The sequence below is a fragment of the Tiliqua scincoides genome, chromosome 5, assembly GCF_035046505.1.
Source record: "Tiliqua scincoides isolate rTilSci1 chromosome 5, rTilSci1.hap2, whole genome shotgun sequence".
NCBI classification, from domain to species: Eukaryota; Metazoa; Chordata; class Lepidosauria; order Squamata; family Scincidae; genus Tiliqua; species Tiliqua scincoides.
The window spans coordinates 76073395-76095774 of NC_089825.1; the positions used below are offsets into that span (position 1 = coordinate 76073395).

Genomic DNA, 22380 nt, shown 5'->3' on the forward strand with positions numbered 1-22380 from the left:
AAGTGACACACAACACCCTGGCAATTAAAACAACAGTGAGATTCTCTTGGCATCTGTAGTGAATTCCTCACAGGATAACCAACCTCTCTTAATATAACATGCAGGTGGAGGCACCGTGCTACCTCCACTATTTACCTGTCTCTCCCCAAAGACTGTCAAAGCTGTTGATTTGTGCTCGCTCTACCTCCTCCTCATCTTTTTCTGGGAGATCAAGCAGGTAAGAGACAATCTAAAAACAAAGAAAGTGATCAGTTCATGAACCTCTCTACATGTCAGAAATACAGTGGTACCTCGCATAACGAATGCCCCGCGCAGCGAAAAACCCGCAGAACGAAAGTGGTGTGCGAAGTTTGGTAACTCACATAACGAATTTTTATGACTTATGCTTCGCATAACAAATTTTTTTTTATTGTCCTGGTTTGTCTTAAGGGGGGGGATCTTCATGTCCCTTTATGATCCCGTTCACCCTAGTAAGGGGCGGATCTTCATGTCTGTTTATGATCCCGTCCACCCTAGTAAGGGGCGGATCTTCATGTCACTTTATGATCCCGTCCACCCTAGTAAGGTGCGGATCTTCATGTCACTTTATGATCCCGTCCACCCTAGTAAGGGGCGGATCTTCATGTCACTTTATGATCCCGTCCACCCTAGTAAGGGGAGGATCTTCATGTCAGCTTGCTCCCAGGAAAGTGTGCACAGGATTACAGCCTTCAAACTCCCCACTCAGCATCTCCCCATCACTCATTCACCCTCTCACTGCCCCATTTCCTTCACGTTTCCCCCCATGATCACGGCAAAAGCAAGCAATTGACTGCAGCTGCTGTGTCCTCCCCAGCTTAGAGCACAATCCTGTGCGTGTCTCCTCAGAAGTAAGTCCCATTGTGCTTACTCCCAGGAAAGTGTGCACAGGATTACAGCCTTCAAGCTCCCCAGTCAGCATCCCCCCCTTTTTTGAAATCCTCTGTACAGTATGTACGCCTTTAAAGAGCACTTAATAAACACTTTGTAAACCAAATTTGACTTTGTTCTGACTTTTCTTGCCCATAGGAACGCATTAATTAAATTTCAATGCATTCCTATGGGAAAATGCGCTTCGCAAAACGAAAAACTCGCATAACGAAAGGACTCGCGGAACTTAATTTCGTTATGCGAGGCACCACTGTACACTGCTGATATCTGAAGTGGGAGCTGTTCTAAGAGCGCAAGAGTGAACTAATTTCCTATTTGGTATTAAAGAGCAAAGGAAATATTCTTCTTGGCTTCATTAAAATAACGCCCCCAAAGGTCTTTCAAAATAATCGTACAAGAATAGTCATTACAATAGTCTCAGGACTTAAATCTAACAGGGTATGAAGTTCTACAATCAAGTCACACATTGTTTGACAAGTACTTCTTAACTCACACAGCCAATTCTTTCTTTTCTGAAATCAGTGTGATCAAATGTGGTCCATTTGTTCCAGCTTTGTGGCCTACATGCATTCAGCTTTTGACTGGAATGCCTTCTGCAGTCTCTTCTGGGGAGCAATGACCTTGCCATGATTATTCATGTCTTACAACCCAATCCTATCTATTGAGTTTAATGAAACCTTTCTCAGGTAAGTTTGTATAAGATTGCGGCTTTGATAACATTCAGAATTGACTACTCTAATGCACTGAACATGGGATGCACTATGAGCACACTGCACTATACTGAAAAATCTGCAGTAGCTCCCATTGTGTTTCTGGGCATAATCTGAAGAGTTGAGTTTGAAAGCCTTGACAGTCTGAGACCAGGGTACCTGAAGGACTACTTGGCTCCTTTATGAGCTTGTCCATCAACTGAGTTAATACTCACATGTCTTTCTCCAGATGCAATAGCAGGGGATGGCTACTGGAGAGGGAATTTTTTCTGTGGTTGGTCTATGATACTCCCTCCAAAGCAACATCAACCTGGCACCTTCTTTATTATTTTTTTAGGCTCCAAGCAAAATTTATCTGGTCTTTTGGAACATAATTTTTTTTCATTTGACCATTGTCATATTTTGACATACAAAGTGCTGCAATCATTTTAATTTGTGTGATTTGCCTGAACTGTTTTATCTGCAATTCAGTGGTGTGTTAGTGGTTCTTTTTTCTGGTATTTTTTCCCTTCGTTGTGATTGTTTTGTGTTATTTTAACAATTTGTTGTTAGTCTTCTTGAAGGCATTTTCAGCACAAAGATGACAAACAAATGTTTTAACAACAAGAAAAAGTTTATGGGCTCTCCAATACTGGCTAAATGTATGGTGATGTTCTCCCCTGCCAACTCCCAAGATAAAGATGTTCAACAATGGATAGTAATGCTTAATCCCATTAGGAGTTGGAAACAGATTAGTGACTCCAATCCCTCATTGACTCTGAGCTTTAAAACCCCTTTGTGGTTCAACATTTTGCCCTATAATTTAGCTAGCTTAATATCTTCTTGACCAAAAGGTTTCAGAAAAACTGAATAACAACTGACCTCAGTATATCCCATGCTTGCAGCAGCAATGAGGGCTTGTTGGATGGCCTGGCTCTTTCTGAACACCCCTTGCTGTTGCCCGGCCATTGTCCAGTCACACTGAATCAAGAACTTGACAACTTCCAGATGGCTTTTGAGAGCTGCATGTACCAGTGCACACTGGCCATTCTTGTCTAGGTGATCCACCTTTGTAGGGAAAGAAAAAACAAACAAACAAAAGTACAACTGTTATGAATGGACACACAGCGCCCTTCATAAAACTGCCACATTTACATGAAACATTCTCCACATTTCTCTAGAGACTTCCCATATAGAGACAGTGAGGATTTGCTCATAAAGATATTGGCATTTTCTGGCACTAAGACAAGTTCTGAGACCACAGTCAATTGTTGACATGTATCGCAGGTCACCCTCATGCATTTCACCTGCAAGCAGTAATGAGAGTGAAGATCAAATTGGGGAAATTTGAATAACAACACCATTTTGAAAAACCTCACCTCACTGCAAATCCAGCACAGATCCCTTTGAATTCAGATCTGGCTTACAGTGGGATTAATTCCTAGCACTGCTGCTAGCAAACATTTCCTGCCAGTCCTCTGTCTCCTTTGCAAACAAAAAAGCCTTACATTTGAGAAGGGGGGATGGATCACCAACAGCAAGGAGAGCTCACTACGGATAGAGACACATTGCTGGCCATCTCCTTAACTTGAAATGACCACCAGAGAGATAAGATCAGCCTTCCACTTCAACTCCAGATGCAGAGGGAACTACATATTCTAGGTTCACCAATTGGAAGTGACTTTCCTGAGCATACTCGGAAGCAGGGATGGCACCCAACACAGTTCCTGATCCTAAACCACCACTGCTGTGTGTGTAATACATGCCCCATTCGCCCAAAACCTGGGGAGAGCAGCCTCTTTACTTCCTTGCCATGCTCCTTCTTTGTATGGTTCTTTTCCAAAAACAGAAAGTGTGGGTGTTCCTGATTCATTTAAACTGATAAATCCTGCACAAAAGCCAACTTCAGTAGCCACTGCCCAGAAATTGCTTGCTTTGGTCAACTGACAGACATTTACAGATTATATTTCATAAAACCACAACATGCCCAAACAATAATGCAAGCTGTGAAAATATTGCTAATTAGTTGGTGCCAGATGCTCCTTTTAATTGCTATACAATCCATCAATATTATGACAACAAGCTCCCCAAGGTTAGTCAAAATGGATTATATGAGAGGAGGATAATATGCCAGCCTCAAGAAAGTTTTACAAACCATAGGAATTTGTCAGAGGGCAGATTTCTGTCTAAAAAGAAAACAAGTTTCTAACTTCTCAGAACTGGAAGCAGTACAATATATTAAACAAGCCATATTGTTTAACAGAAAAGTAATGAAACTATCCCTAAATAAATTGAAATGTTGCTTTTAAGTTCTATTTTCTCAGGAGCTGCTTCATGATCTTGAATAATTGAGAATATCATTCTAGAACTTTTTGCTACTCATTCTTGGATAATAAGAAGTCACTTAAAAGGGAAATGCAATTTGCCTGACAGCTAACATTCACAAAGTTCATGCAAAACTAAATTATCGCCGAGTTTTCTGTATTAGAGAAACTAAATTATGAGGGAAGATACCTAAGACAGGCAAAGAACTCTGGCACGCTTGCTCATCAACTCTGCAACAGCTGACCCAAATGTAATGGGGCCCCATTAACTGCTTTGGGATTTAAGTGGAGTACATTCATGCACAACAGCAGACTACCACTGAGAACTTTAGATGATGGTCAGGGTGTGTATGGTTGGAGGGGGGAGAACGCTTTTGAGGGGAAAGAGAAAAAATGCTATTGCTCCTATTGCTAGCATGCTATTGCTATTGCAAACTCAGAAAGTAGAGAAGTGTCTAGCTGGTACAACGGCAAGAGTAAAAACAAAATTCACTGCCCTGCCTTAATTTGAGACAACCTCAAGCCTTGTGTAGCCATCTAACACCCAAGGGTCTCAATTTTCAACTTCTAAAGCCAAATGGAACTTTAGAAATGGAAGAAAAAGCTGCTCTTCTGAGCCACATCATCTAGGCAAGAGGAAGACACTTGCAGCCTGTGACCTTCACTGTTTGGTGGGGGGCTACAGAGTCTACTCTGAGAGACTGCCACAGCAGTTCTCCACGTTTTTAGACAGGGGTCTCTCTCAGCTCTAATTGCAGATGCTGGGAACTGAACCTGGCACCCTCCGCATGCAAAGAATGTTCTCTACCACTGAGTTATGACCCTTTGCCAACTACACCTTCACCCTAACCTTACAAAAGACAGTAAGGGCTGCCCTCACATGGCAACCTGACTGATGCTTGGGAGCCAGCTGGCCATAAATTCAACCTCCTTCCTCACCTTTGCTCGCTTCTTGCACAAGAGTGCAACAATACTTAGATAGCCAGCAGCAGCAGCGTAACCGAGTGGTGTCAGACCACTTTCAGAAGAGGCATCAACATTTGCACCAAACTCCAGCAGCAAAGCCACCATTTCAGTGTAACCAAGGTGGGACTGGACACATAAAATTGGAGCATTGTTCAGAACTTCGGTCCTGTAATTGATGTTCGCACCTCCCAAGATCAGCAACCGACTGACCTACACAACAAAAAAGAAATGGGAATGGTTTAAGCAGTATTTCTAATCTCTTTTGACTGGAAAGAAATGTCCAGACAAGCAGCTATAAGCAAGATGTAGAGGGTGCCAGTCAGCCTCCTCATAGTATTTGCATCAGGGTGTGCATGAATCATTCAGTGCAGACATACGGTAGAATTACAGGCCCTCTGAAGAAGTTGTTTGAAAGTGTGCCCAGAGTCTCAAATTAAGGCCCTTGCACTGCCAAAACTAGTGTTCCAGTGGCACAGGGCCTTTTATGGTGGCCCCAAAGCTGGGCCACCATTGCACGCTTTGCAGGCAATTGCAGCAAATGGTCACAGTGTGTACAGTAGCAGTTCTTGAACCCTCCACTGGTGCTGGTAAGTTGACAGCAGAGATGTGTTGTGGATGGGGATGGAAGGGGGCAAAAAGAGGAGGGAGAGGATAATTCCCACCTACAGCAACTTGTGCCAGGATCCTATTCCCTCTTTCCCAGGCCATCCCTTTTCTCTCTTTGGTCTTCCACCAGCAAAATGGCTGGGGTAGGTATGAGAAAACTCATAGGCGATATAAAATAAAACTTTTACTTATGTCCTGCTGGCTATCCAATTCCTCCCCCTGCTCCCTCCCACCACTGGATGCAGTGCATGTTCTGCTAGTGCAGCTGCATTAGCGTCAATGGTGATGGGTAGGATTGGGCAGCAATTTAGTTTACTTCTTGAAATACAATAATAATTCTCTCAATTCACACTAGTATGCAGTTTGTGGACGACTGCATTACAGGCAGACTTTTGACAGCTTTGGGAAAGTATTGTTGGAAAATGCTTTTCGTCTCTAATTCTCAAAACGTGGGTTTTAGAACTGCCTGCTAGCTTTAACCAAAAATCCATCTAACGCAGGCTTGCCAGATGCCTGGCACTGACTTTTTAGTCGTAAGCAATAAATTATGACTTTTTAGTCATAAGCCAAGAAAGCACAACAGCAGCAGTTTTTATTTGTTGTTTGTCCCCACTATCTGGTACTTGGAAGTATACAGTCTTTTAACATGGATATTTCATACTTCAGGAGTTGCAGATACAATATAAATTCTATTCTAAATTTGTAAGTTTGCATTTTAAATATTAGTTGGATATAAAGAGGAAAAGGAAATGCAGCAATGAAAGGAAAACTCAAAATTGTCTTTCAATGGAAAGAAGGCCAATATCCTGGTCGGTGTCATTGGGAGAGATCATCTGGGGGATTGACTAAGGATGCAATCCTGAAAGCGCCTTGCGTCAGTGCAAATCCCTTGCGCTGGCCCAGGAGGGTTGCAAACGTGCCATAACTCACATTCGCACCTCCTCAAGAGTTGGCTGGACAGGTGCAGGGATGTGCTTTGGCCCGCGGAGGCCAAATCCAGCCTCTGTGCTGACTTAGGCAGGGAAGAATGCATTGGTTGAGCTTGGCCGATGCAGGGGTCCGGGGAGGAGGCGGGGCTGGAACCTGGCTGTTATGCTGGATCCCAACCCTGTTTCCCAAGCAGTGCGGAGCGGCTGCAAGCTGCTCCACTCTCCTTAGACTTATGCCACCTCTGGAGGTGGTGCAAGTTCAAGGAGACCCACTGAAGCTGCGGTGGCTTACCAGGGGTAAGGAGAAGAGTTTCCCCTTGTCTGAGCCACTTTGGACCCTTTTTTGTGCTGGATACAGCGCAGGCCTCCTGGCCTGCCAGTTCCAGCACAAGATAGGATTGCACTGCACATTGATGTGAAGAAGACTTGTGTTTATCAACATAAAATGACAAATCAGTTTCAAACAAAGGGGCAATTCACAGTGAACGTGAAGACAGGAGGCTTATGGGCCACAAAATGCGAGTATCAAAATCTGAACGGAACATTGCACTTCTGGGATTCATTCAGGAAGATAGAATTATGTAGAATGAATGTTCAGTAGGTTCTTTGCCTTCCCAGATCTAATTGGGTGTTATTCAACCCCTAAGAACTAAGCTGTTTTACTTCAAAATAAGGCTACTAGGGCAATTCTATCCAACTTTCCAGTGCCAATGCAGTCACAATGCAGTTCCAGGATAAGGGAATAAATATTCCCTTACCTTGAGGAGACCTCTGTGACTGCCCTCCCAATGAAGCACGCACCCCATTGGCACAGCTGAATCAGTGCTGGAAAATTGGATAGGACTGGGCCCTAAAACCCCACCTCAATCTCGTGGCTGACAAATATTTGAAAAAGATGTGTCTTTGTGGAAGAAGACAAGAAAAATGTTTTGGTACCCAGCTCAGCAATTTGTCTAGTCCCTCTGCAGCTTCCTCTCCTATCCCCAAAGTCATGATGTGCATTTCCTCTCCTATCCCCAAAGTCAACTAGTGCATTTCATTTTGCCCTTTATCCTTCTATCCTTTGAAAAAAAAAATTTGAAAGTCTGAAATTATATAAATTAAATACATCTCTGCAAACTATTTTAATATGAGCAAAGTTTGAATTTATTTGACTTGGAAGTTCTTGTTTCATCAGAACTTCAAGTGATTTGGACACCTAAAGACCAGCGACAGTCCCTTTGTTTCCAGTACCTTTATGTTGGGGGTATACAAGTTCCGCAGAGAAGCCAGAGCCATTGAAAGTCCTTCTGTGCTGTAGGAAATCCAAAGCCCTTGGAGAATTGAGGAAGAGACCCCAACTTTTTTACTCAGCCCCTGCAAAACACACATTCCAATTTCCATCATTCAAAATATTGGTTTTCCTCTTCAGTTTACCAACACATAGGGAAAACACAACAACAAATCTACTGGCAAAAATTAAATGTCAATTTGAAGAGAATATTCTAGAGACAAAGTAGGAGTTCTGGAGAGGATTTGCTCCTAATGCAGGTTCTACAACCAATGCAAGCAATCTTGGAGCACTATGATCTGTTTGAAATAATATAGAGTTTGATTCTTCTTAAGAGCCAACATTTTCTGTAGTAAAATCCCCCTGCCCACATCTCTCTGCACCAGATGAGTAAGAACTTCAGAGCACAAGAAATCACAATCCATCATAAAAGGGAGAGAAGTACCACAGTACTCCTTGACAGCAGAGAGATGCTGTAACCCAGGTCCAGTATGCAGTATTCTTAACCCAGGTCCAGTATGCAGTATACAAGTGGAGCCTGTTTATCTGTGGATTTTACATCCACAGATTTGGCTCAACGCAAGTTCCTCAGACCTGCGTGGGTTCCACTCTTTACGCAGCGTGTGGTTGGTCTGTGGAACTCATTGCCACAGGATGTGGTGATGGCATCTGGCCTAGATGCCTTTAAAAGGGGATTGGACAAATTTCTAGAGGAAATATCCATTACAGGTTACAAGCCATGATGCGCATGTACAACCTCCTGATTTTAGAAATGGGCTATGTCAGAATACCAGATGCAAAGGAGGGCACCAGGATGCAGGTCTCTTGTTATCTGGTGTGCTTCCTGGGGCATTTGGTGGGCTGCTGTGAGATACAGGAAGCTGGACTAGATGGGCCTGATCCAGTGGGGCTGCTCTTATGTTCCACCCGAACTCTCCAAAAGGGACCAGAATTGTGCTTCTTCGGGTCTCAGAATGCCTTTAAACACATAAAAACGTCACTTCTGGTTTTCTGAGTGGACTCACACTGCCTCTGTGACTTCAGAAAGCCCTCCAGAGGGGACCAGAGCACAGCTCCAGTTCCCTTTGGAAGGCTTAAGGGGCTGATCGTGGATTTGATTATTCGCTGATTTCAGCATCCACAGGGGGTCTGAGAATGGATCCTCCATGGATACCAAAGCCCCACCAGTATAAACGGATTGGCAAAAACCTAAAGGCACCACCAAAAATGTGAACCACAAAGAATGAGGTTAGTTTCAGGCTAATGCTAGGTAGGAACATATTTTCGAACAGAATCAAGATAATAAAAAACATATGTTGTGATAAAATCTTCTGGGAGCAATTGGATCTGTTACTGCCACCCCCTGGATCCTTTTAGAAACTCCTCCTTGAAAGATCACTCAAACTCTTATACGTATTCCCCAAATTCCACTAGCATATTTTGAGAATTAGTACATTAATTAAAACAAAATGCTTAAAATTACTTTTGCTTAGGTTATATCAGGCTTGTTCATGTCACACAGAAATCAGAATGCCAAAGGGTACATCCAAGGAGTAATTTCTCAAATTTTTCCTCCTGCTATGAGTTTCAAAGTTGTTTACAGAAAATACTTTTAAAAGAATTCACTTCTAATCCATAGTTTGTGTTTATCCTTTAGAAGGAGATAAATACTTGATGGAATAAGTTCATCAGTTCATCTTTATCAATTGTGAGATAGTTCTACAGTTCTAATATAAAGATGACTAACATAAGCCAACTCTAGTTCCTTCTGGGGCCCTCAGCTCCCTGCCCACTGCAAACTCAACGGTGCCAGGGAAAGAGAGAGTGAGACAAGGTGATTCTCTCATCTGTTCTCCATTGCAAACCCCTCTCCTTCTTTGTCCTCCCGTCTCTGAGAGCTGGGAAGAGGTGCATGAAACCGATTGAAGAAGGAACCCTTTCTTCTGCTTTGACTTGTTCACCCCAGCCATCCTCTGTTGTGGCAGCAGTCTGGTAACAAAATCAACACATGCAGAGTCATTGCTAGGTAGTGTCCTCACATATCTAGCTCTTCCCCTGCAATATAGGTTTTGCTAGCAGACAACTCTGGAGAGGCTTTTACCCTCCAGAAAAACCAAAGAACCAGAACGTTAAGAAGCAGATAATGATGCAAGTGTGGATCTCAGAAAGTTGATATGTGTCATGGATACTGAAAACACCAACACCATGAGCGTTTAAGAAGACAACGTGGTGTTGCATGATTTTGTTCTACCTTAAAGATGTGTGCTTTGAGAATATGATGACCAAGCTCAATAGTCTGTTGTCTGTTGAGCTTTCCCTCTTGACGGGAAAACCAGAAAGCAAGAAGCGTATGGCCACTCCTAGACAAAAGATAAGATAAAGAGAAAACATGATGAGAAAAGGAAGTGGGAATTCTAACTTCATCTGTTCTCTCAATAGTCAGCGCTCTGATAGTCCTAGGCCTTGCCAGAGATGTCAGCTTCACTTTGACACTTCGGAGGCAGATGACAAAACTGAACTGTGACCTAACAAATTGTGTAATCTGAAGGAGAAGCATAAAGATTGCGTCTGGAATACTGCAATAATCTACACATGATGAATAAACATCTGGGAATAGGTGGCCTTGAAAGCACATGTGCTATCCATGCAGAATCTTAGTTTTGTTTTTAAATTGGACTTTCAGGTCTCATCCCTTTATAAAAGAAAAAGACTGAAAATATTATGGTAGTATAGCCTCTGAAGAAAGAAGGCAATTTTAAAAGTATCAAAATTTATTACGGCTTTAAAACTTCAGGATATTTAAATACACAATCTAAAACCATTTGGAATTAGTCACAGTATCTGAGAATGCCACATGTAAGCTAGCTACAAAGTCCTGGTGACACATTCAGGCATAAAAAACAAAGAACAGATATTCCCCACCTCCTTAGTCAAATCGCAAAAGTTGTGGTAGGTTGGAAGGCAAAATTAGAGATGTTAGTGCAGCAGTATCTATAAAAGCAAAGAATGGGGAGAATATCTAAGTTGCATTCAGTAAAAGGGACACCAATCACACCATGTACGTATGTTTGTACTACTCTGTGGTAGATCAGTTTCATCAGACGTGTCTTAATCATAGCCTAGAGCAGTGTTTCCCAAAGTGTGGGTTGGATTGTGAGTGGATTTTTGGTGGGTCACGAAAAGTTTTTGAAATATTAAAAAAAAATAAACCTTTGCAAGTATTCTTTCCCAGTTTGCAGAAGAAAATTGTTAGCTGGTATGAGGTAATCTTCATGACCCCCAAATAAAAATGTCACGTGTGAACCCAGTTGCAGCTTTTTGTCTGGACTGGAGGTCCCTAACTGTACATCTTGCTCTCTAGTTTAGCCTTCTGGTACCCTGGAGTGATTGTAAAGGTTTGGGAGAACAGACCTTGAACTCCATTTCTAGGGAAAGTCTAGCAAACGCCTATGAACACATACTATTTGTAAGGTCTCTAGCTGCCTTGGGAGCACAGAATCCTAATTATTATTAATTTAATTACTTATTAATTAAATATTATTTCTTTCTAGATCTTTTTTTGTCTAGTGCAGGGGTGTCCAAAATTTTTGGCAGGAGGGCCACATCATCTCTCTGACACTGTGTTGGGGGCTGGGGAAAAATAATTAATTTGCTTTTAAAATTTGAATAAATTTACATAAATGAATATATTAGAGATGGAACTTTATATGAATGAATGAAGGTCTTGCGATAGCTCAAGGTCTATAAAAGACCTTGTGCAAAGCAAGGCCAGCCTGTCCTTTGCTGCCGCTGCTGCTTCACAGATGTGAAACAGCAAGCAGTGGAGGGAGCCCCTGGCCCGCAGCTCATGGAAGAGCTCAAACACTCACCCCTCATGCTGAGAGTAGTCATGTCAGGCCAACACAGGCTCCAGCAAGTCTCTGGAGGATCAGAGGGTCACTGGAGACTGGGGGCTCCCTGTGGGCTGCAAATGGTCCCCAGGCCGGGGTTTGGGCACTCCTGGTCTAATGGGTCACAACAGATTGTCATTTTAAAAAGTGGGTTCCACTGCTAAAAAGTTTGGGAAGCACTGGACTACAGCACCGTAAAGGCTAAGAGACTATGATCCCAATCCTATGCATGTATACTCAGAAGTAAGTTCTAATATAGTCAATGGAGCTTACTCCCAGGTAAGTGTGGATAGGATTGCAGCCTGAGTGACAAACCTCTGTTTCAAATTATGTTTTTATAATCAGCTAACTAAGGGCACAATCCTAACCCAATTTCCAGCACTGACATAAGGGCAAAGCAGCTCTTTGGTAAGGAAACAAACATTCCCTTATTTTGAAGAGGCCTCCATGCATGCCTCCCAACTGCAGGATGCAGCACATATCCCGTTGGCACAGTGCTGGAAAATGGATTAGGATTTGGGCCTGAATGACTTAAAGTAAATCACTCACAGACCATTCCTACACTTCAGATGTATCCTTGATGCAACAGCAGCCCCATTGGCATAGATGTCCACCTGACAACAGACAGTGGTATAATACTGGAAAAATACCACCGTGACATAGTTCAGATGTCACTCAGATGCTGGCACAACTCTGACAGCAGAGAGACCAAAACAGAAAGAAGTCTGGGACATGGAATATAGGAGGCAGGTGAGAGGGACAAGGAGGAGTCAATTTACAGGGGCCCTCCTTATACTTATTTCTGTATCCATGGCTTCTGAGCTTGCGGCTGGAGGGCCTCCCGGACGTGATCAGAAGTCACTTTCGGTTTGCAACAATGACTTCTGATCATGCCCAGAGATGTACTGAGGCCCTTCAGCAGCTGATTTAATCATCTGCAGAATTTGGTATCTGCAGGGGGTCGTGGTGGTCCTGGAATAGATCCCCCGCAGATACCAAGGGCCCACTGTACACCATATCCTAACCCTTTTTATTTGCCAGTGCCAGAAAATGGTTATGCCAACGAGAGAACTGGCATAGGTAGGAGTAACCCGCATAAGAACATTTCATTGCTTTATTCTGATTCCCTTTCTCTGTTATTGTACAGTTATCCTTACAAGAAAGTTTGCTTTGTTGCAACTTTAACCCTTGCCTCCCTTCCCCGCTGAACCACTGAGCTGTGCCATTGGTCACTATACAGGATCCCAACACATTCATTAGGTTTCCTCCATGCGCACATTATGTATGTTTAAATGCAAACCTGTAACAGAAAATAGTAGGTGAAAAAAACAGAACAGACCTTTGCGTAGCAAGTAAAATACAAGTATGATGCAGGAGTTAAATAATTAAGCAGCAAATAAAACTAAGGCTGCAATCCTATCCATCACTGAACACAATGCTCCACTGAACGCAATGAAACTTACTTCTGAGAAGACATGCACAGGATTGTGCTGTAAGCCATGTGGCCAAGCAGGGGGAAATAAAAACCAACCAGCACAACACATTAAATTAACCATGAAAGGCCCAGACTTCACCTGACATTTGAAAAAACAGAGAACATGCCAGGCAGATCTCCTCTGGGAAGTAGTTCCACAGTCAAGATGCAACCCTGGAAAAAATACCTCTCTCTGGTACCCACTTGCCTAAACTCCATAGGTGAGTGTATCTAGAGAAGGGCATCCAATGATTATATCATCTGTTAGATAGGTTCATATGGGAGCAGTTGGTTCTTAAGGCACCCTGGTTCTAATCTAGACCAGTAGAAGTCAAAATCAGTATTTGAATTATACCTGGAAACAAATCGGCAGCCAGTGATGATTGCCAATTATCTGCCAGTTTAATTGAACCAACTGAAGTTTCTGAAGTCTTTTCAAAGGCAGCCCTATAAAGCACACCAGTAAGCTCATTTTGAATATACATTTTATTGTAGAAAAAAATTAAGGGAGATTCCTCCCTTCCTCTATCTTGGAAAGCAACACTCAAATGGAAGCAGAAAGAAGTATATATAATATTAAGGCTGAACTCATATGCTCATTTACACAGAAGGAAAGTTCACCGAACACATACTGAACATACTGAAAGCTCACTACTAATGCTCTCAGACTTATTTCGGAGAAAATATGAATAAACTTGAACTGCATGACATATTAGCAATGACACTGTTTCATTACTGAACATCTATTAAAGGGCAAAACTTTTGTACTGGCAACCTTCAGTCTCGAAAGACTATGGTATCGCGCTCTGAAAGGTGGTTCTGGCACAGCGTCTAATAATAAAAATAAATAAAACTTTATTTTTATCCCGCCCTTCTCCCTAACGGGACCCAGGGTGGCTAGTAGTCTAGTGTGGCTGAAAAGGCCAATCCGGGAGTGACAATCCCTTCCACACCGGGAGCAAGTGCAATCTGTCCCTGGTCTGTCTCCCTGGCTATGGGCCTTCCTTTTTTGCCTCTCTGCCTCAGACTGTTGGCCAAGTGTCTCTTCAAACTGGGAAAGGCCATGCTGCACAGCCTGCCTCCAAGCGGGCTGCTCAGAGGCCAGGGTTTCCCACTTGTTGAGGTCCATCCCTAAGACCTTCAGATCCCTCTTGCAGATGTCCTTGTATCGCAGCTGTGGTCTACCTGTAGGGCGCTTTCCTTGCACGAGTTCTCCATAGAGGAGATCCTTTGGGATCCGGCCATCATCCATTCTCACGACATGACCGAGCCAACTTTGTCACCTGGCAGGACAAAGTTCCTAACAACACAGTCCTGGAACGTGCTAGAATCCCTAGCATGTATGCACTGCTGAAGGGCAAAACTACATGTTACAATAAGCCCGTCATGAAGGCTGATTGATGTAACTTTTTAAAATGAGAAGCAGAGGTTGTGAAACAGAACTACAGAAAGGATCCTTAACTCTTTTGTCGTCATCGTCCCTCCATGGTCCTGATATGGGCTAGACTTTCCTGCAGTTCGTATTTGACAAGAAAATATTTCTATTGACCCCAAACTGAAAATCATCAGCATTAATCATAGGGTTAAAGTCTGACCCTAAGACACTGTTCTCCTTAGCTCAGATATTGGAAGAGAGGTAGTCTGAAAGAAAACCATTTGGGGAAGGTTACAGAGAAGTAAACACCAAGTGGTGAGAGGGGTGCGCTCCCCTAAACCCATTCATTCTGCTTGCCCACAAAACTGGATCTTCTCACCTCCTTCTTTATATGTGATTTGGGTAGGCCCATTTTTAAACAGACAGGTCTCCTGCAATTTATCTAGTTTGGCCCTGATGTCTTTAACCAAAACATTCTAAGAGTCAAATTTAGATGTGATGTTAAATGCATTATCACTTTGTGTGAGTTTAAAGTGAAAATAGCAGCCATCCAGGACCCATCCTAAACTGGGACCATAGCATGGAGGCAGTGGGAGTGTAATGCCTCAGGACTATGCTGTTTTCTCATCCAAAATTCATTTTTCAGAATAAGGGTGAAAGGTAAGAAAACACAACACCAGTTTCCAATGGGTGGATTTCCTATGGTTGTGATATGCCACCATGCAGGGATACATTTACACAAAGAAGTTATGTCCTGGCCACCTCTCTGTATCAAAATTGATGGGCTACTTACCTGGGGTCACAGAGAAACTTGGTCTTTTCTCCTTCTTCTCTCCAGATTAGCCACTCTCGAAAGGAAGGATGGACAAACATCCGAGTCATGTCTCTGCGCTTGATTAGAAACATAGAGAGGTTCTCCATCCTCTGCTGAAAGTCTTCCCATTCCAAAGTGCCTTCAATGCTCCCTGCATTGATGGCCTGAAAAATATGCTCATCAGTCAAAGGGTGCAGAGATGCCACTGCCACATTCAAGAGAGGCATCACCCGGTCAAAGGAAGACTGTGTGGGGAACTTCATATTGCACTGCAGTAGGTACACCTCCGAAAGGGAGACGGGAACTACCTTATAGCTGGAGCTTTTTAATACCAAGTAGCCCTTCTCTATGAGATCAAAAGTGAGCTTAAGATACAAGTAGGATCCTTGACTCAGAGTTTTGAGATGAGAACTGAGTTTGCCAAAGGTTGTGTTGTCCATTTTGCCATTAAGAGAGATGTTATTCTGTATCTCAGAGCTGCTGTGTATTCGGTGTAGGATGTAGGCTTGGAGATCTTGATCTATAGCCTCATTCTCTTCCAGTCTGTCCAGGAATATCCTATGGAAGGGCAATAACTTAATTATCTCCTATAAGGAAAAAGAAGAAAAGAGTAAATTCTAGAGAAGTGAAAAAGACAGGAATAAAATTATCATCAGCTATTTGGGTATACAAAGTTTGGTTTGTGGCAAGATCACAGAAATTAAAACTATATATTAGAAAATCAAGGAAAAAATAAACAAACAACATTTTTGTTTAATATAGGAACTATTTATACAATACTGGATGAAAGACCGAGTGATTAACAGTGCAAGGTTATGAATGTCTATTCACAAGAAAGTCCCATTAATTTTAATGGGACTTACTCCCAAGTGTGTGCAGGATTGCAGCCTAAGCGAATTAGAATTCTGTTTGTTGTGATTTGGTAGTGAAGATGCAACGTCTTTGTATGATTTGCGTTTGTTTATATGCTTTGTTACTTATTAATTAAAAAATGATTGGAAATTTGCCTGGGGAATAAAGCAGATCTCTGCCAATTGCACAGTTCCAACTTAAATCACAGCATTAGAATTAACTGACAAGTGTTTTTGTTTCTTAGAGTTTGAGGATTATTAGTGATTCTCTCTCTACAAAAAGTAACTGTCTCCTCTTAAATTATGTACTGTACTTCCATTCAGTGCCACAACACTTTAGAAAACTAACATTCACATGAAATGCTCAAGCAAACGTTCAGACTATGCATTCTATTAATAGTTCATGTTCCAGCTACCTGGATAATTTTAGCCTGTCCCCGCTGTACCTGAATCCAACTATCACTTTCTCGATCTAATTATGCATCTATTATATTGCTTACAAAAAACAGTAAATGCACTAGTCTCAAAGGTGAGATGGTACTTAAAAATTTAAAAAATTTAAAAAAGAAAGGAAGGAAAACGCTGTTAAAAACATTCTGTGTTACTGAAAAGTAGTTATGTTTTTAAAAGAAGAAAAACTATTCTTCAGCAAATTAACAGCATCTATAAGAACCTCACGCAGCAACTGCTCATAACCCAACTGCAATGATTTAAAATGTTACAGTGGTGATGACGTTATAATGATGTCATTCATAAAGTTTCTTTGCTTGTGAAATATTTCAGTTTTGTGCTGCACAGAATAGAAGTATTTTCCTTTCTTCTGATTTTTAGTTTGAAATTATCAGGGCCACCTTAGTTGAGGTGACTGTATTGACTGTAAAGTTACAGTATTGTGTCCCCCACGTCGCTTCCCCTTCTATGCTCATGCCTTGCTGAAATCTAGCATAAAAAGGGGAGAAATGCATCACAATAGAGGACGAACAAGACAGGAGCTCCCATTATATCAAAAGAAAATAATTGTTATACTGAAGAGTGGAAAAACTGGTCCCCAACATACCTGTAAACTTGTTCTAACTGTCACAATCAGCTTCAGCCAAGATGGAAATTTCCCTATCATTTTGCTGAGGAATGATACTATTGTGTCCCCATAATCAGGTTTATGAAATTCAGCTTCATTTAATCCATCGATTAATATGATGAAATCTTCATGGGGAATCTTCCGCTCTGAGAGTTGGAGGGTGAAAGGAAGGAGAAAGTTATACTCAAATAATATCCAGCAACTTAAAATGATAATCTGGTTGCACATTATCAATTAACATTTTTATTACCTTTATGAAGGGTTTCCAAAGGCTCCAGGACTCCCCTCCGAAAGGAAGCCAGGGGATCCTGAACACAGGACCGCAAGCTAAGCATGCTCTGCAGATGTGGTTCCCGCAGCAGCTGCTCTCTGTAGGCGACAAACTGGGGGGAGCGGCAGAGCAGGGCAGCCACATTGTGTACAAACTCTGGCACAAGACAGGTGTAGGCGTTATCAGCCTGGCAGTAGTGATAAGCAACAACCTACAAAACGGGAAACAAACATAAGTGTGGACAGACATGCAATGAAAGTCACATTCTCTTGCTACTTTCATTCACTCTGACAAGAGGAAGGTTTCTGGGCCAAGTGACTATGACACAAGGTGGAGAGGAACTGAATGGTAAAGAAATAGAAACTAATCCTCGAGAGCTATTGCACCTCCCATGCCATTTGAAGAATTAAAGCGCAGCTCTTAGCTGATACAGGCAGGGACAGCTACTCATGTATACCTGAGAAACACTGCTTGGTGTGTTGTGCGAAAAGGCTGCTGCTCCGGGCAGCAGTCTAGATTTCTAAGCCGATAAAACATGCTACTATATATATTTTTTTTTTGTAAGAAAAGCTTACATAAAAGAGAAGCTTACACTTTCAAAACAACTTGCTACATACAGAAGCATTAGTCTCTTGAGGAGGACCAGTTTCCAAAATCTGCAAATTACACATTCTTAGGCAGCAGATAATAAAGCTGTTTGAGCGAAACACCTGCCCAACGTGAAACTCAGCCCTCAGACGACATTACACCAAGCAGTTAAACCTGTATATAAGCTCAATCTGAATTTTTATTTTAAAGTTTGCAGAATTCGATTGGGTCAAGAATTGGTATGAGAGCAGTATAAGAGATACAGTAAACCAACACAGGAGGGGGGAAGTTGGGGACATGAAAGACAGTAAAAACAGAAAAGTGAACATCTGGAACTGTTTACAGAAACATCCTCTGTTAAGGTTATAAACATGTGAGTATTGCCGAACATGGTGTGGGGAAAAACAACTACACCAAAGCTGCAAATCCTAAACACATTTATTGGGCAGGAAGTCCAACTGAACACAATGAGGCTTACTTCTGAGAAAACATGAGTAAACACATAATCCATGTTCTGGATTGCACTGTAAGTGTTAGAATGGGTATCAAAATGTAGAAGAGAAAAAAATGCAGGTAGGTATGGTATAGGTATGGAGGTGGGGTGAAACTCTAAAAGGTTCTTGTAACAGAGAATGGAGGGATAGGTAAAGGAAAGCATTCTGGGGCCTGCTCATGAGATTCGAACAGAGACAAATATCTGCCTCAAATTGTACAAATAGGTTTGTTCTATCCCTTTTCTCACTTATCTCCACTGTATGATTCCAAATTACACTGAGGGCTCCACTTTGTTTTCAAAATTAAGCATGAGGTTGGATATGCAGAAGCTGTATACCTTAAACCCTTTCCCTTTCCACAAAAGGGAGATCATTTAACTCAGTAATGCACAACAACTTCATGGTTTGTAACAAACTAACAGTAATATTTACGAGTATCACCTTGCAGAAAAAACTTTACATTTGACAGTAGTAGAGAAACAGCCCTCCCCCAACCTGCCAACAGGAAAATGTTCTTCTGACCTCAGTGGAATGTCTTGCCTAATCTATATTCATATATTGGTAAGAGATAACTGAAAATGAAAAAGGAAAAGTTTTTAAGGAAAAAAATGTACTTCTAATACCTGAGCAGCAAGCCTCCTCATGGCCTCTTCTTGGCGTCTGCGCATTTCTGGGGTTCCAGGGCAGCTCCCACTGGTGATGGAGGAGTGAGCAGAAGGTGGTTGGGCAAGGGGTAGCTCTCGGTTTGCATCAACATCTGCAATGCAGAGGGGGGGGAGCCATTATTCTGGCTTTCAAAAGTGCTCCAGCAACATCTGAGCAGGCTTTTAGAATTTTAATTTCAATAGAAGTGATTGAGGTTTATCTGGTGTTTTTAAGAATGTTGTGCTGGGTAGTGGACCCATGGCTACATTCATTCCAGAAAAAAGAGACCACCCTATCCTGATCCCCACCTTGTTCTATAATCGTAATCAGCATTATAAAGTTAGTACAAGGAATCAAGCCTACAAAACAAGGAAGTGAACAGGCATCATGCTCTGCTCCCCTAACCCCACTTCACTTCCAGAGAAAAAGATTGAGACTCTTACAAATGACATGACATTCATGAATTACGACTCTTGCAAAAGGGATGTGGGACTTTTTTGTTGTTGTAGATTGGAGAAAGTGAGAGGCAAGAAAACCATTCCATGGAAATGAATCTTAAAGGGACAGCCCAATTCCTTTCACATAAATCAATTTGTGTAACTGCAAGCGGGAGAACACAAGTACCAAAGAGGGCTGAGTCGGCAATGAACTTTCTCTTGACGCTCAGAGAAGAAAGACAGGGGGACACAGAAGTCAGGGTGACTGAAATTGGGGGCTATTTCAGGAGGCCCAGAAAGCGTGAAATGGTGAGGACCATGGTGTTTTAGACCAGCCCTAGAATGGAATACAGGGTCCAATAGAGATTACGTTGCCACTAAGCAGGGCCAGTCAAAATGGTACCATATAAAATCAAAATACCATAGATACTCGCATATAAGGCAAAATCTTCCCAGAAAAGCAGCCTGAATCATTGCCCCACCTTATCTCTGGGGCAGGCAAGCAGCAAGGGTGGGGGGAGGCGAGTGAGCCAGCCAATCACTATTGTGGGAGGGAGGGAGCAAGTGATCTTCTGCTGAGAGGAGGCTGTGCAGGCTGGGGCTGCTGCTGAGCATTTGCAGCTGCCTGCGGGTGTGGGGCAGGTGTACTCCACGTGCTCCTTCAGGCTGTTGCCCAGCTGCAGAAGCTCCAAGCGCAGGGCAATTGCCACAGCAGCCATCAGCAGCCCCCCTTGCTCAGCACCAGTGCCCACTGAGGCATCTCTGGAGCTGCACCCAAGACAGAGCAGGAGACAATGAGCTGTGTGTGGGGGCATCTGCAAGGGAGAAGCAGTCATTTGAAACAGCTGAGTCCATCTCCTCTTTCCTTCTTGTTCCCCCTTCCCCCCTTCCTACTGTATTTAAACTTCAAGCACTCCATTGGAAAGCCCAACTTGCTAACTCCCTTCCCATCTCCCCACAGATGAAGTTGGACAGGGTGGGGAAGGGGGGAGAGTGATATTTTTAAAGAGAGAGAGAGAGAGGCAGCCTGCAGAAGGCTTTGTTTCTCAAGCCACTGAAAGGGTTAAGTCCATCTCCTCTTTCCTTCTTGTTTTTGCCCCCTCCCCCTTATTGAATCCAGACTTTAAACTCTCTGTTTCGAAGCTGAGGCTTGCTAGCCCCTCTCCCCATAATCATTCACCACTGATGAAATTGTACTGGGGGGGGGGGGAGGAAGAGTTAACTTTTATAAAAGGAAATGTTTGTGTGTGTGAATGTGTGTGTGAGAGAGAACACTTAAAACAGTTAAGGCTACAATCCTAGCCTCACTTTCATGGGAGTAAGCCCCACTGACTATTAAGGGACTTACTTCTGAGTAGGCATGCCTAGGATTGGGCTCCCAGTCTACTCCCTCCTCTTGCTTTCCTCTCCCCTTACTGTATACAGTCACACTTCAGTCTCTCCTTTGCAAAACCTTTTGCAAACCTCCTTGCTAACCTCATTTCCCCCTATCCTCACCAATGAAGTTGGACTGGAGGGGAAAAGTCCCTGCATTTGTGTAGGGGGGGGGCGGGCGAGCATCTGTGAGAGAGAATCTCCCTGTGTGTGTGTCCTTTTCACTGGAAGAGTCCTGGAGACCTTGCAAAGATGCAAAACACAGGAAAAGCAGAGAGTAGAATTTAAAGTAGAATTATTCTGCAGCAACAGGTATTTTAGCCAGAGATCTTAGCTGCATGCTGGCAGGAGGCAGGAAGCACTTGCAACAGCTGCTTATGTAGTAAGCTTTTAGGAGAGCATGCTTGCTTCTGCAGTATCCCCAGGCAATCAGGCATTTATGCAGCAAAGTTTAGCTGCCTCTGAGATCCCATTGCAATGTTCTGTGCCCATGCAGGAGCCACTGAAACTCTCCTGGGGGAGAAGTAAGAGAATTGCCATCCCTGAGGCCCCCACCCCCCACCTGGTTAATGGTTCTACTGGTATGCTGTTTCCAGTGTACTTAGAGCCCAATCCTAGGCTTGTCTACTCAGAAGTAAGTCCCATTAAAGTCAATGAGGCTTACTCCCAGGAAAGTGTGGATGGGATTGTGGCCTTACTCTGATAGTGTTTACAAATGGTCGTTGAGAGAACAATTAAAAAAATTAGTGAATAAAAATGTATGTTATGCTCTATCATAGTTTTTAATAAATTCGAGACTATTTTTAATACTGTTTTTGCTATACTATGTATACATAGTATAGCAAAAACAGTATTAAAAAATAATGTATGTATGTATACATACTATGTATGTATACATGTATGCATAGATGTATACATACTATGTATATATACTGTGTTTTTAATAAATTAGTGACTGTACAGTTCTTAGGTAACAATTACTGGGAGGTTATTTTTCAGGATCTGGCCTCAGGTAAAATCAGACAAAATTATAGTCAGACACCTCCCTAAGTTAAACCCCCAACCTATCCGAGGGTCATAGCAAATTTCATGATTTTGGGCTCAAAACCTGCCCTCGTCTTATTTGTGAGATTGACTTATAGGCGTGTGTCTACGGTAGTCTACAGTGCAGGCACAGCTCATAAGGTGTAGAATGAAATGATCAGAGTCCACATCCTCCCTCCAATAGCATGTCTCTGAAATGAAATGCCACCCTGAAGATTCTGGATACATAACTTCCACAATGGAAAGTTAACCAAATTCATTCAAGATGCTGAAAATTAATGCAGCTGAAACTGATCTATGCTCCTGGCCAAAGAGCTTCCAGAAGATCTACAGATTTTTAGAAGGAGAGTTC

General features: G+C 42.5%; 1 protein-coding gene across 4 annotated transcripts in view; it reads right to left on the reverse strand.

Annotated features, from left to right (window-relative positions):
- Positions 1 to 22380, reverse strand: part of TANC2 (tetratricopeptide repeat, ankyrin repeat and coiled-coil containing 2) — a 198873-nt gene that overhangs the window by 24938 nt on the left and 151555 nt on the right. For all 4 annotated transcript variants that reach the window (XM_066627174.1, XM_066627173.1, XM_066627176.1 and 1 more), the window contains 9 exons: positions 19152 to 19285; positions 17426 to 17657; positions 17155 to 17321; positions 15226 to 15833; positions 9945 to 10053; positions 7657 to 7779; positions 4862 to 5098; positions 2481 to 2666; positions 136 to 229 (listed from right to left, as the gene is read on the reverse strand). In XM_066627174.1, the coding sequence (XP_066483271.1) occupies positions 136 to 229; positions 2481 to 2666; positions 4862 to 5098; positions 7657 to 7779; positions 9945 to 10053; positions 15226 to 15833; positions 17155 to 17321; positions 17426 to 17657; positions 19152 to 19285 (1890 nt within the window). The remainder of the gene's footprint in view (positions 1 to 135; positions 230 to 2480; positions 2667 to 4861; positions 5099 to 7656; positions 7780 to 9944; positions 10054 to 15225; positions 15834 to 17154; positions 17322 to 17425; positions 17658 to 19151; positions 19286 to 22380) is intronic.